General features: G+C 45.2%; 1 protein-coding gene across 4 annotated transcripts; it reads left to right on the forward strand.

Moving 5' to 3' along the window:
* Window positions 1-2,235: 2,235 nt before the first annotated feature.
* LOC118385334 (amyloid-beta A4 precursor protein-binding family A member 1-like) lies at window positions 2,236-13,931 on the forward strand. 4 transcript variants are annotated; one of them, XM_035772395.2, is made up of 13 exons: window positions 2,236-2,851; window positions 3,911-4,260; window positions 6,060-7,947; window positions 8,149-8,343; window positions 8,458-8,497; window positions 8,712-8,857; window positions 9,628-9,711; window positions 11,759-11,962; window positions 12,082-12,261; window positions 12,485-12,697; window positions 12,976-13,095; window positions 13,187-13,327; window positions 13,515-13,931. In XM_035772395.2, the coding sequence occupies exons 3-13, from the start codon at window positions 6,133-6,135 to the stop codon at window positions 13,584-13,586; spliced, it is 3,210 nt and encodes a 1,069-aa protein (XP_035628288.1). In that variant the 5' UTR covers window positions 2,236-2,851; window positions 3,911-4,260; window positions 6,060-6,132; the 3' UTR covers window positions 13,587-13,931. The 4 variants fall into 4 exon arrangements, with proteins under 4 accessions (XP_035628288.1, XP_035628285.1, XP_035628286.1 ...); XM_052521219.1 differs by lacking the exon at window positions 2,236-2,851 and adding an exon at window positions 3,526-3,567; XM_035772392.2 differs by lacking the exon at window positions 3,911-4,260.
* Window positions 13,932-14,021: the final 90 nt, after the last annotated feature.

Consider the following 14,021-nt stretch of genomic DNA (forward strand, 5'->3'; position numbering starts at 1 on the left):
GGAGTCGCAATTCAACAGCTCGGACATGTGACGCATGTGGCAGGGACTTCAGACAATTGGATTATAAAGGGGAAACCAGCCACATCGCTTACATCAACATCTCACTCCCAGATAAGCCGAACGCCTTCTTCACCCGCTTTGAGGAGAATAACACAGAGCCGCCGACGGGGGCCCACTCTGCTCACGAGGACTGTGATCTCTAGATCTCTGTGGCCGACGTGACTTTCAAGAGTGTTAACCGTCGCAAGGCTGCTGGCCTGGATGGCATCCCTAGCCGCATCCTCAGAACATGTGCAGACTAGCTGGCTGGAGTGTTTATGGATATATTCAATCTATCCATATCCCAGTTTGTCGTCCCCACTTTCTTTAAGATGTCTACCATTGTTCTTGTACCCAAGCAAGCAAAGGTAACTGAACTAAATGAATATCACAATATAGTACTCACTTCTGTCATCATGAAGTGCTTTGAGAGGATTATCAAGGATCATATCACCTCCACTTTACCAGACACCCTCAACCCACTACAATTTGCACACCACCCTAATAGTCACTGCTCTGCACACCGCCCTATCCCACTTAGGCAAGAGGAATACCTAAGTGAGAATACTGTTATTCGACTACAGCTCGGGTTTTAACACCCAGCAACTGGGTCCTAGACATCCTTACGGGTCACCCCAGGCTGTGTAGGTAGGCAATAACACCTCCGCCACGCTGATCCTCAACAAGGGGCCCACCAGGGATGCGTGCTCAGCCCGCTCCTCTGTTCAGCCATGACTGCGTGGTTATGCATGACTCCATCAAGTTCTGACGACATAACAGCAACAGTGCCTGATCACCAATAACAACGAGACAGCCGACAGGGAGGTTGTTAGTGCCCTGATGGACTGGTGCCAGGGAAATAACTTCTTCCTCAACGTCAACAAAACGAAGGAGCTGATTGTGGACTACAGTAGACAGCAGAGAGAGCACGCCCCATCCACATCAACGGGTCGCAGTGAAGAGGGTCAAAAGCTTCAAGTTCCTCATTTACAGTGTTAGACCAAGTATTGAGAGAACTGAACCAGCAAGATACACAGAAATCAATTCGTGCAGAAACTACCCCAATCATCATAAAATGACAATCAGCAAAAACTGTAAAATAACATGTCCTTTCTCAAGCACCTTGTAAACACTGTGAGAATGTTTTCATAAAAACCTAAGTGTGCTTGAAGAATATGATATCTGTAGCCATCTGGGTTGACACAGTGCTGCTGTGTGTTAGCTGATACCCTGACGGGTTCTGTGCAGAATGTGGCAAGGGACCAGAGGACTCTATGTGTCAGGTCTTTTTGGGTGTCTAGGCCAGCATTGTGTGGAGTTTCCAGGCCGTCATTGTAAATAAGAATTTGTTCTTAATGATCTGGGGAAATTATTTCAAGTCCCTGTTTTTGAACGGCACCAAAGATCCTCTGAGTAAAAATATTATTATTAACATTATAATGCAAGAGGTAGGACACAACCTTTGAATATATATTCAAACAATGTCCCACACTTATTATGGGAGTGTCATGGATTGTTATGGGAGTGGTTTGAGCCTTGCAATGATGTACAAATTCTGTAAGCACAAACGATTGATAGGACTACCATATGGTTGGTCAGCTCATATCAAAAGATTAAGAACAGTTCAGCCATTGGACAGCACCAACTGCAGCCCAGCACAATGCCAAGTACTGGGAAGATAGGAGAAGAAGAGACAGTGCAGTCTAAGCCAGTCATACTGGAGGTCTTGCATGTGGGCCATGGGTTTTGCGTGACAACACTGCAATGGCTCTGATCAAACATTTATGAATGATCATTTCTAAGATGGGTTTTAAACATGCTCTCAAAGCCTGTCATGTTCCTAAATAACTTAAGACAGAATATATACCTTCATCAATGAATGAAAAGGACCAGAAATTATTGATGCCCAGTTTTAAAATAGAACAGCAAATGTGTGAATGGGAGCAGGAAATGCTCAGTGGCACCAATAAAAAGGGGGTATATGATAGGCTACTTTATGAATCCAACATGGATGAATCCACACTTGCCAAACAAATCACTCCCTTACTGTTAATCAAGAATGAGCTGAAATGATGTATGTGCGGGAAAGAGAGAGGGAGATGGGACAATTAGGCAGGCCCCTCTAGGTTTAAATGCTGACACAGATTGGATACCATGGTGACTACTCACATTTATTGCAATCCGGGAATAGTTGAGACGTTCCTGCCTAAAGCTACAGTTAATTTAACCATACATTTGACCCCAGCATTAACCGTTTTACACTTCAACAGGTTGACATCAGAGTTGGGACGTCCCAATGATCTCGTTTAGACTGTAGAGAAGATAGCAATAGAGGTGTGAGTGCGTTCTCGGGAATATTTTCCTAATAGATCATTTAGGCTAGTCTACATCCATAGGCTATTCTGATAAAATGCTGTGAGTGAGGGTCCTTGAATAGTTTGCTTTGTGTGCTTGACACCGTGGTGTCGATATTTTGCTTACTACGGTGTTTCTTAGCCCTAGGGGATGCATTGTGCGCAAGGGAAGAATTTGCGGGCTCTAATATCTCACTGCGCGTGGGAAAAAGTGGTGCAGACCAGAGCAGTGTAGGCTACGTAGAACACACGGTCGTTGCAGCGCCATCATGTTGAAACACAGCAGTCTAAAGTCGCTTTGTGCGTCGGTAATCCGCTCAAATGTCACGATGCAGCAGGAGTTGACCGATCGGGCCTAATCCATGCAAATTGTTTGAAGGTATCGAGCAGAGGGACCAGTAGGATAAAGATGGTGAAGCGGAATGTTACGCGATCTACCAGTTCCTAGTCATGAACAGGTAAGCGTCTATTTATGATCCAGGAGATAGGGCAAAGAGCCTACATTATGACGAATCGCATAACACCACCGAATCGATGAAGGTACCAGTGGCGCATGTTTTGACCATGAAAGGCACCTGGCGGATCATTTAATTAGAGAGGTGTCACATCGTTTTGGCTTTCATCGTCGCCGGACATTCAGACAGGTGCCTGTTTGTTAAATAGGATAATAGCCCGTTCGTTGAGCAGTTGTCAATAAGTAAACATGTATTACGATATTTCATCACAGGAGCGCCTACTCGTTTTGCTTTACTTTTGGGTTACGTCCCACTCCATACACGGTGACAGAATCGGAAGAGCGTTTTCTGCACAAGCTACCTGCTGTCCTACCCTTTTAATTTCCTCACGTTCAGGCAAAAAAAAAAAAAGTCCTTCCAGCGGCCATTCAACGTGGGACTTGAATAGTCTACAAGCTTTTGCCACTCGTCACACCACCTTACTTAGTCTATGCATTAATCCTGTCCTGCTGAAACCACAAATGTATCAACAAAATATAACCAATAGGCCTATTGATACTAGGGGAGAGTTGGGTATATTGAGCCAAAGGGTTAGTTGAGCAACTCCTTGTTTCTAAGAAACCATGCACAAAATTAATCATGTGACCAAATATTTAGGAAGAGGTCAGAATAGGTCATCATTTCATGTCTGCGAAGGAAGAAACCACATGGAAAAAGTGGTAAGCAAGTTAGGTCTCAAAAAATTGATTTTCACGAAGTCAAATGAATTTATGTTGTAAGTTTCATGGTGCTTGTATCTAAACCAACGTTATCTAAACCAAATATTGTTTTACACATCAATTTGGGTCTTTATAAACTACAAATGAGGTCCTTAATCTAGCATGAAAGTGCATCCTTGTAGCTGTGTGGGCTAATACAGTCAAAATGTTTGCCTTGGGGTACGTTGAGCCAATGTCCAAAATACTCTACAAATTATGATAACATTTTGTCAGTTTTATGCATAGTATTTTTGCAATGTGTCATGCAAATGAGCTCAAGTGCATGTTGTTGTTGTTGTTACAGAGCTGACATCATTGAGGTTCTTGAGAGAGCAGACAAGGAAGTGAGAGAAGAGAAGAAGTCCATTTGAGCAGCAGCAAGGGATGTAAAATTAGACTGAGTGACACTGAAGAGATACATTGATAAAAAAGGAATATGTACCTGTGTGAAAGAGTAGCAGATGCTCATGAGGTCTCATCTGATGACATGGAGTCTGAGCTTGCTAAACATATTAACAATCTCGCGGACCAGTTTCATGGGCTTAGTATCCTCAAATGCAGATAACTTGCCTACGAGTTGGCACGTTGAAACAATATCCTTGTCCCAGACAATTGGTCAAGAAATGGAGGGGGAAGTGAGATCTATATCTGAATGTAGGCATACATTTCATATATACCATATACCACACCCCCATTCCATGACTTCAACTTTGACCCACCTGCTGTCACAAGACACTATCACCCACTTACCCTCAAGGCGGCTCAATTTACCCTGTACATGTGCTCAACAAACCCCCTTACCCCGGGGAAGTTGTGCCAAGAGACAACTTTGTTTTGGACAAGCTATGTTTTGAAAACGGTTAAGTTTTACATTTAATTCTGCTTATTTCCAGGGAAACACAATATCAATAACCATTATGATCACCTGCTCTAAGCCTCGAGACAATTGAGACATGGATTGTGTATGTGTGCCATTCAGAGGGTGAATGAACAAGACAAAATATTGAAGTGCCTTTGAACAGGGTGGTAGTAGGTGCCAGGCACACCAGGTTGAGTGGGTCAAGAACTGCAATGCTGCTGGGTTTTTCACGCTCAACAGTTTCCCGTGTGTATCAAGAATTGTCCACCACTCAAAGAACATCCAGGCAACTTGACACAAGTGTGAGAAGCTTTGGAGTCAACATGGGCCAGCATCCCTGTGGAATGCTTTTGACACCTTGTAGAGTCCATGCCCTGACAAATTTAATTTGTTCCTAATGTTTTGTACACTCAGTGTAGATATCTTTTAGACATAGTACTATATTTCCCTTGATGTAGCGATGCTGAATGTAGAAAATGGCTCAACATACTCTCCCCTACATGTAAACACTGTTTTAACATTGGCCTGTGTGTGTTAGGCTAGCGTAAGATCAGTGAGTCAATGACTCAATGTAAATCCCCTCCCTGTGGCTTTCACTTGGGCCCCCAACAGATGGAGGAGCTGCTCACAGCTCCCTCCGCCTGCCGCCTGGCCGATGTTGCCCACAGCCTGACCATCTGTGACCTGGGCACTGCCCCCCAGGGGCCCACCCAGTCAGCAGCACCAATCACCGGGGAAAGGGCATATTTCTAGCATAGAATCTATACTCTTTGTCCTCCTACATGTCTCCTCTTTGTCGGTTCTCACCTGCACTCAGATTCCTTTTCATTCTGAGGTTCTGCATTAACCTCTGCCCCTAGTCTCCAGATATCCAGCCTTTATTAAATCTGTACACTCTCTGCTTTCTGTATCCATCAAATTTGAATTTCAGCCACTAATTCATACAGTACAATTGGGCTATAGCTCTTAAAGCTACAAAATACTTTTACCTGCAATACTGTGCACAATTTTGAAAACTGATCCTATACGATACTGTGAAGTCAGTCTTCTGATTGATGCTGAGTATACTGCACAGTCTATCTAGAGTTCAGACATCAATATTCTGCACACTGAGCGTAAAGTTTGGTATTCAGCCTGACCTCTCTCTCAGGTCAGTGACGTCAGGGCTTTGTCCCTCCTCCTGCTCCTCCTCCTCACGCCATCTGCCAGCTGCTTTGGTGTGGCGTGGTGCCGCTGCTGGTGCAGGGAGAATATGCCTGAGATTAAACACACCCAGATGAATCCCATGGGATTTAGGTTTTACCCTGGAGTATAGGGAGCCCCTGCGGCTCTGCTTATCTATCAGGATCTTGTGCGTGTGTGCTTTGTACTTTGTAGATGTGTGGGGGATTGGCAGATCTCTGAAATTGAGGATAGAATTGATGTTAAAATGGATATTGGGAGAGTGATACATAGATCTACTTCATAACCACAGGGGTGCTCGCTCACAAACATAATGTCCTGTTTGTAGACATGCCTTCCTGATCCTTCTGTTTCACCCCTGAACTATAACCCCTGAACTATCTGTTCACATTCATTTCCTGTCTTCCTGCAGGCAGTGCTGTGAGTGGTGTCTCCTAGGAGACGGAAGGACCATGTTCTAAAGGTAAACAGACCACAGCAGAGTGATGAGCTACAAGCAGCAGGGGGAGGGGCTAGGTGATGCTATCTTGGAGGAGCATAAGGCTTCACCTGCTTCCAGAAACCGGCAGCCCAATAGCACAGGGGGAGAAGGAGAAGGGGTCCCTGTCCGGAGAAGTTGGAGACCCTGCCAAATGCTCGGTCAGGATGGGCAGGAACATCACCACCACCATCATCCTCCTATTCCGCACCAAGGCTCGGGCCGCGGCCCTGCACGGCACCGTAGACAAACTCCCTCAGGGCAGGGCCCATCCAGACAGTGGGAGGGAGCAGACATGGAGCCTCCTCGCCACACCCAGCCGCCTCGCCCTGGCGTGGCCCGCTACCGCCGCCAGGGAGAGCCCAGGGTCAGAGTTCACAGACAGAGACTGCCGACGAGAGATGGCCAAGACATCCACGCCCTGCCATTTCAACAGCAACGGTCATCTGGCGCTCCCCTGACTGAACAGAGGGACATGACTGGTCCCGCAACAATGAAGCAGCAGCACCCCCCACACTCCTGTCCACCCCACCACACACAGAACAGTAGAGCACCTGACCTTACTGCTGGTACCTCCCCTACCCCCACACACCACACACCATGTCCTACTGCCCCTGATCCCCCTTCCCAAGACCTGCATCAAACCCTTCCCAACATAGAGTCTCCCCAACCTCAGGAGGAAGAGGAGGAAGGGTACAGCTCATCCATAATGCAGTCTGTTAGTACTCAAAGTGGATTTGACAACCAGACAGACCTAGAGAACCAGAGGGAGGGGGAGCTAAAAGAGACCGGTCTGGGAGAAGAAGACAGGAGCGAGAGGGATCTGGTAGAGGATGATCAGGAAGATGGAACTAATGAGTACTGTTCTGACACTGAGAGTGCTGCCTCGCTAAGCATGGAGGCTCCGCCCCTGAGTTCACCTCCTCACCAATCACCATTCTTGCCCCCTCCACTTCAGTCTGAGAACTCGGACCAATGTAGTGACGAGTTTAGCCCAAGTCCCACCTATGAAAATGACAGAATGCCTGATGATGAGAGCTACACTGATTCTCCACTGTCCCACCCCAAATCCTTCACCTTCAGAGACTCGTATCCTAAGACCTATGCAGAATTCTATAATGAGTCCTACCCACAGTCAGAATCTATCACAGAATCCAACACAGAGCCCTACGCAAAATCCTACCCTCAGTCTTTCCCTGAACCCTTGAAATGGATTAATTATCCAGACAGGAGATCTGAGGCTGACCCTGATGAGCCATATTCAGAACCTCACCCAGGGCCCTGCAGTCGTAGACAGAGGGAGCATGTTTATAAGGGAGCTACAGACACTGAACCCCAACCCCGTGACTCCTGGCCAGGTAGGGATGTGGGGTTGCCACAGACCAGCCCCCAATGGCAGGGACGCTCAGTCGGCTCAAGGCTACACCACTACAATGACACTACGTCTGATGGGGAGGACGACAGCCTCAAAGAAAGCCCCAGATCCCAAAACCTGGGGCCACCTCCCTGGAACGTGCAAGGTGAAGCCCAGTCAGAGCGTCCCAGCTCTGGGCAGCCTGGTTCAGGTGAGTTCCAGGATGAGCAGGCTGGGATGGAGCTCCGACCTCCAGTGGAAGGCCTTTCAGAGGACAGTGTCACAGGCTCAGGGGATGCTATCTCTCTGGCCATCAGGGACATCCGAGAGGCCATAGAGGAGGTGAAGACAAAGACGGTGCGCTCGCCCTACACTCCTGACCAGCCCATAGAGCCTGTGTGGGTGATGAGACCGGAGGTCAGTCCTAATGAGGACGAATCCTCCTCAGAGCAGCCACCGGGTGGCGAAGTGAGTATGAGCCAGCCCTGGATCACTACAGAAATCACATTTTTTAAATGTTTACATAGTGGAGAGAATGGATGTTTATCCATTCATTGCATCTGTGATAAGAGTGATTTCTGAGGTAATAATGTTATCTACTCCTGTTTAAATGTGCCACCAGAAATCAATTGAGGTTTTCTCTCATGTATCTCTTAATCTGTCCTACAGCTTGTCTCTCAGTCTCCTTCACACTATAACCCAGTCCCAGCCCGAGTTCCTTCCCCTGTCCATGTTCCAGTACCAGCTCCAGCCCCATCCCGAGTTCCATCCCGAGTTCCGGTGCCAGTCCCAGAACATGTCTGTCCTGTGAGGGTAGAGTCCTCCAGAACACACCAGGTGCCTAGGCCATCATCCATTGAGGAGGTAAGTGACTGCTCTGCACTGTGTCACACGCACCACTGTGGAAAGAGAAGTGCTATTCTACTGTTACTGTCACCATTACTGATGTATAATAGTAATATTCTGTTTTCATGTCAGATTCAGAGGCATATGCCGTCCTTCCCTACATACGTGGAAGGTGAGTGTCTCTGTGGTTGGGGGGGCCATTAGTGAGATAAGCGGAATGATTTTGTAGATTAAGCTTTGCTGTGGTATAAAATGCACTTCAATTACTTTATGGAAAAGGTTAGGCATTAGTGGCATGTTGTCACTCACTTTTGATTTTGTTTTCACTCAAATCAAAAGTGATGACCATTGATTGTCGCCAACCTCAATGACCGTCTTGTCCACAGTCCCAGGGCCATGTGACCCAGAGGACCTGATTGATGGCATAATTTTTGCGGCCAGCTACCTGGGCTCCACCCACCTGCTGTCAGAGAGGACTCCCACTAAGAGTGCCCGCATGCAGCAGGCCCAGGAGGCTATGAGCCGTGTCAGGGTGAGCCACACGGGGGTCACATAAGCTCGGACCGAATACTCTTCCCTTTCTCCTTCCTTCACTCTTCCATCTTTTAAGTGACAGGCAGTAACCATTCTCATGTCCTTAGTTCCATATAATTATGTGCATTATATTGTGCATTACATTTTTAATAAATAGCTATTGACACATCTGCCAAATAACATTGTTTCATGTCCATAAAGAAGTATTGGGGAATGCCCATGGCATCTGTCAGTCTATGTTGTTATCACATGCAGTCTGTTTGTTTCTTGAGGGGTGCTAATGTCACATTGATGAAGGGGAAACTTTTGAGGATGTTTGCTTCATAACCTCTGGGCCAGTAACTTTTGTCAGATGTGGTAGACAGCTTAAATCACCACCTGCCCACACAAGGCACGTGTGTACACACATATACACACACACACACACACACACACACAGCCCTAATACACCAAATGGGATGGCCAATCTTCTGTGAGCCAATCCAGTGTCCATACCCTAGCCCCATCTTACTATTCTTGGCGGAGCACTGTCTTGAACGCTCTCGCTCTCTCTCTTGCTATTCTATACGGCAGACCGCACAAAAGCAAGCTAAAAACAGAAAGAAGGTACAGTGACAGTATTACGGCTGTAACATATATATTTTTCTGTCTGTTCTGTGTCTTAAGTCATATTTTCTGTGTCTTAAGTCATAATTTCTGTTTGTCTGTAATGGTTGTTTGAATGTCTTCTGTTGTTGAAGTGATGCTCTCCTCTCCCTAAATGTGCAGACTGGGGGTGAGATTCCTTCTTCCACTGAAGTGGATCTCTTCATGTCTACACAGAGGATCAAAGTGCTGAATGCAGACACTCAGGTAAATACTGTATAATATTGACCATAGCATGGACTCACTCAAGGATAGCTGCTGCTATGTTACATGTACCAAACAATCGATATAGTGTTAGTAATCCCCGTGTTAATTTGGTTGTTCCATGAAATGAGTGCCTGTTGTGTGCGACCCTTTTGATATTTTAAGTAGAAATGGTGCATCAATATTGGATATTAAAGCCTGTTATATTAAATTAAGTGAGCTTTAGTATAGACCACATGGAGAATTCAATAAATGCTAGTGCCAAAATTCGGCATATTGATATTTCCCTCCGTACACCCTCTGTGACTTCTAGAACGATTTTAAACTTCTTAGTTAGGCCCCTTTTTTCCCTCAATTTCCGCATGAATGACATGCCCAAAGTAAACTGCCTGTTGCTCAGGCCCTGAAGCCAGGATATGCATTTCATTGGTACCACTGAAAAGAAAACATTTTGACATTTGTAGAAATGTTAAAATAATGTAGGAGAATATAACAAAAAATATATGGTAGGAGAATTTGGATGCAATTCCTATGGCTTCCACAGGGTGTCAGCAGTCTATGTTCAAGGTTTCAGGATTTTAATTTTAAAAAAGAATAAGAAATATCAGTTTTAATACAGGGACACAGTCTTGGAAATTCGTGTCTGTGAAGAAGACAGGATGCAACTGCTAAAAAGCTTCCTATTGAACATACTTCTTTCCGTACTAAATATTATAGTTTGATTACATTTTAGGGTATCTGAGGAGTAAATAGAAATGTTAGGACAGCAGATAGCCGTTGGACTAGTAACCGAAAGGTTGCAAGATCAAATCCCCGAGCTGACGAGGTACAAAATCTGTCGTTTTTCCCCTGAACCTGTTTTCCCCAGTTAATCCAAAGTTCCTAGGCAGTCATTGAAGATAAGAATTTGTTCTTAACTGACTTGCCTAGTTAAATTAATTAAGGTAAAAAATAATGTTGAAGGAGTGGATTACTCAAATCGATGGCGCCAACTAAACAGACTTTTTGGGATATGAAGAAGGATTTTATCTAACAAAACAACACTACATGCTATAGCTGGGACACTTTGGATGACAAATCAGAGGAAGATTTTCAAAAAGTAAGTGAATATTTAGTCGCTATCTGTGAATTTATGAAACCTGTGCCGGTGGTAAAAATGTTTGATGTGGGGCGCCGTCCTCAAACAATCACATGGCATGTTTTCGCTGTTCTAGCTACTGTAAATCTGACATTGCAGTTAGATTAACAATAATTTAAGCTTTCAACTGATATGTACCTAAATGTTTCATAGCCATAATTTTTCTGAGTATTTGTTTTAATTGCGCGCCCTCTCGTTTCACCGGGATGCCTAGCCCAAACAGGTTTTAACCCACTTAAACCCAAAATGTCTCCAAGTATTCACCATCATTGTAAATAAAGATTATTATGTGATTAGTGATTCATTTACATCTGTCCCTCACTTTCAGGTTAACCCTGTTACGTGAACTGAACTCTCATTTTTAATATGGTGAAACTATTCCTTTTTAAATATTTTTTCAAAAGAAACATTAAACAGCCAAATGATAGTGATAAAGCAGGTGAGCTGGTTCTACCCTTTGTCCATTTTGTGGTGGAAAACTGAGTGGGTCAAGCATAACACGTCAACCCTATTACCCATAGATAGGCAGGCTAGAAATGTTTAAATTTCATTTTTATTTAGCATTAAATTGCCCCTCCCTGTTGTACACAACAAGCTTCCATTCCCCCTGTCACAAGGGGATTTATGGCTGGTTTAAGATGAAATTGTCACTTACTAGTCATTTTTTAAAATTTAGCCTCTTGAGATGGGGATTTTTTTTTTTTTTTTTAATGAAGTGGAACATGTGCTCTTAATGACAATGTTACAATTAGGTGAACATTTAATTTATTTGCCACCTAATTGGTGGAACGGCGCAGTTATCAAACTTACCTCTCCACACACACACTTAAACTACATCCACATACAATACTGCCAAACACCTCTTTCCCTCTATAGCCACATAACCATGTCCTTATCCTGTGTTCCTATCAGGCGTCCATGATGGACCTGCCACTGAGGACCATCTCCTACATCGCTGACATAGGCAACATGGTGGTGCTGATGGCCAGGGGGAAGATGGTACGCTCCAGGAGCGCTCAGGAACATCTGAACCATACAACTGACCACACCAACAGCCCTGCCCGCGACGACCTCCCCCAGTACAGGATGGTCTGTCACGTGTTTGAGTCGGAGGATGTGAGTGTGTGTTTACAAATGATTTGTTTAACTCGGACACAAGTGTGTGTATGAAGGAACTTTATGACATACAACGTAATATGTGCGTTTCTGTGTTGCCACTCTTACCCTCTGTCCAGGCCCAGCTCATAGCCCAGTCTATTGGCCAGGCCTTCAGTGTGGCGTATCAGGAGTTCCTGCGGGCCAATGGCATCGACCCAGAGGACCTGAGTCAGAGGGAGTACAGCGACCTGCTCAACACTCAGGACATGTACAACGATGACCTCATCCACTTCTCCAAGTCCGAGAACTGCAGAGATGTGAGTCAACCACCAGGGGGCAGGCCAGTGTTGGGTGCTTAGAATTTTGATATGGGATTTTAGTGGCTATGCCAATTAGTTCTAAAACAGCGAGCTATACCCGTAATACACATAGCATTAACAAGAAGGGCTAACTGAAAGACATGAAGACATTCAAGTGAACAGTTGCCTTGACCTTATTGGTGTAAGTAGTGGCATTTGTTCTGTGTGTATCCTATTGCAGGTTTACATAGAGAAGCAGAAGGGAGAGATGCTGGGCGTGGTCATAGTGGAGTCAGGCTGGGGCTCTATTCTGCCCACCGTCATCATTGCTAGCATGATGCATTTTGGGCCTGCGGAGAAGTCTGGTCGACTCAACATTGGTGACCAGATCATGACCATCAATGGAACCAGTCTGGTTGGACTGCCCCTCTCCACTTGCCAGAGTATCATCAAGGTTTGCCTTTCTCTTGTCTCTGTGTTCTTTCAGCCTCTTTCCCTGCCTTCACCTTTTCTCTCTCTGTGTCACTGCAGCCCAACTGTGCATTTCTGCTGAAAATGCAAATGCACTTGTGGTCAGGCAGACAGTCAGTTTTAAATCTAAATAGTCTACCCCTCTGCAAGCTGGCACACACTGAAAACAATTGACTTTGACTGCTTGACCAGGCGGTGCTGTAAGTGCATTTATTTCCCTCTTCTCTTGGCTGTCTCCTTGTTATAAATCTGTCCCCCCAGGGTCTGAAGGCCCAGTCCAAGATTAAGTTGAACATCGTCAGGTGTCCCCCCGTCACTATGGTGCTGATCCGCAGACCAGACCTCCGATATCAGCTGGGCTTCAGCGTACAGAATGGCATTGTGGGTATCATGACAATTGGGGGGGGAGATGACCCTTAGCTTTGAGTGCTTGATTAATTTATTGCTGTTTGTGTCCCTCTGTCCTGTAAAGATCTGCAGCCTGATGAGGGGGGGCATTGCTGAGAGAGGAGGGGTCCGTGTCGGTCATCGCATCATTGATATCAACGGTCAGAGTGTGGTGGCTACACCTCATGAGAAGATTGTTCAAGTCCTGTCTAATGCAGTGGGAGAGGTACAAGAACACACGCAACAGTAACATGTAATGGTCCAGTGTTCGAGGTTAAGAATTTAAATAGTCATGAGTTGAAATAATCCTAATTTAATCTGTAAATGGCATTACAATTAATTTATGGAGTGGAGACTCTATGCTCGGCTGTGTTTTGATCACGCAACCTGTGTGTTTTTTCTTTGTGCTGCAGATCCACATGAAGACGATGCCTGCAGCCATGTACCGTCTATTGACTGCCCAGGAACAGCCGGTCTACATCTGAGACTTGCTCTCTCTCCCTGGACAAAACTCTCCATTCCAGTTCACATTAAGGGGATTTTACTTCGGTTTTTATTTAATTACATTCATCAGCCACGTATTTGATTTTCACATCACTGTTTGCTTAAAATCAAAGTATTTTCATGCCACTCCGCACTGATTTGCCTTAATCTGAACCTGTTAAACAGGTGCATCCCTGAAGTAAAACGGCACAGAGTAGTTTACCAGGCAGATTAATGAATTTAAATATGCGTATTGAGGAGAAACAATTTTGGTCTTTCAGGATCCTATGAATGTACTGTAAACTGTCTCCATGGGGGCGTGGTAACCCAAATGTGAGCTTTTCATTGGACCAAAACCACTTCTACAGCCTTGCATGTAACTGCGATGTTGCAGCTGTGCTATAATTTGCACCTGGTTGAATGAACTCCCAGAAACC

This window comes from Oncorhynchus keta, chromosome 6, assembly GCF_023373465.1.
Source record: "Oncorhynchus keta strain PuntledgeMale-10-30-2019 chromosome 6, Oket_V2, whole genome shotgun sequence".
NCBI lineage: Eukaryota > Metazoa > Chordata > Actinopteri > Salmoniformes > Salmonidae > Oncorhynchus > Oncorhynchus keta.

Bases quoted from the DNA above. Each gene is read 5' to 3' on its own strand.
- LOC118385334 (XM_035772395.2), top strand. From the start codon at position 6,133: ATGAGCTACAAGCAGCAGGGGGAGGGGCTAGGTGATGCTATCTTGGAG. The intron at 8,858-9,627 runs GTGAGCCACACG...CTAAATGTGCAG, and splicing joins AGGCTATGAGCCGTGTCAGG to ACTGGGGGTGAGATTCCTTC. The intron at 13,328-13,514 runs GTACAAGAACAC...TTTGTGCTGCAG, and splicing joins TGTCTAATGCAGTGGGAGAG to ATCCACATGAAGACGATGCC.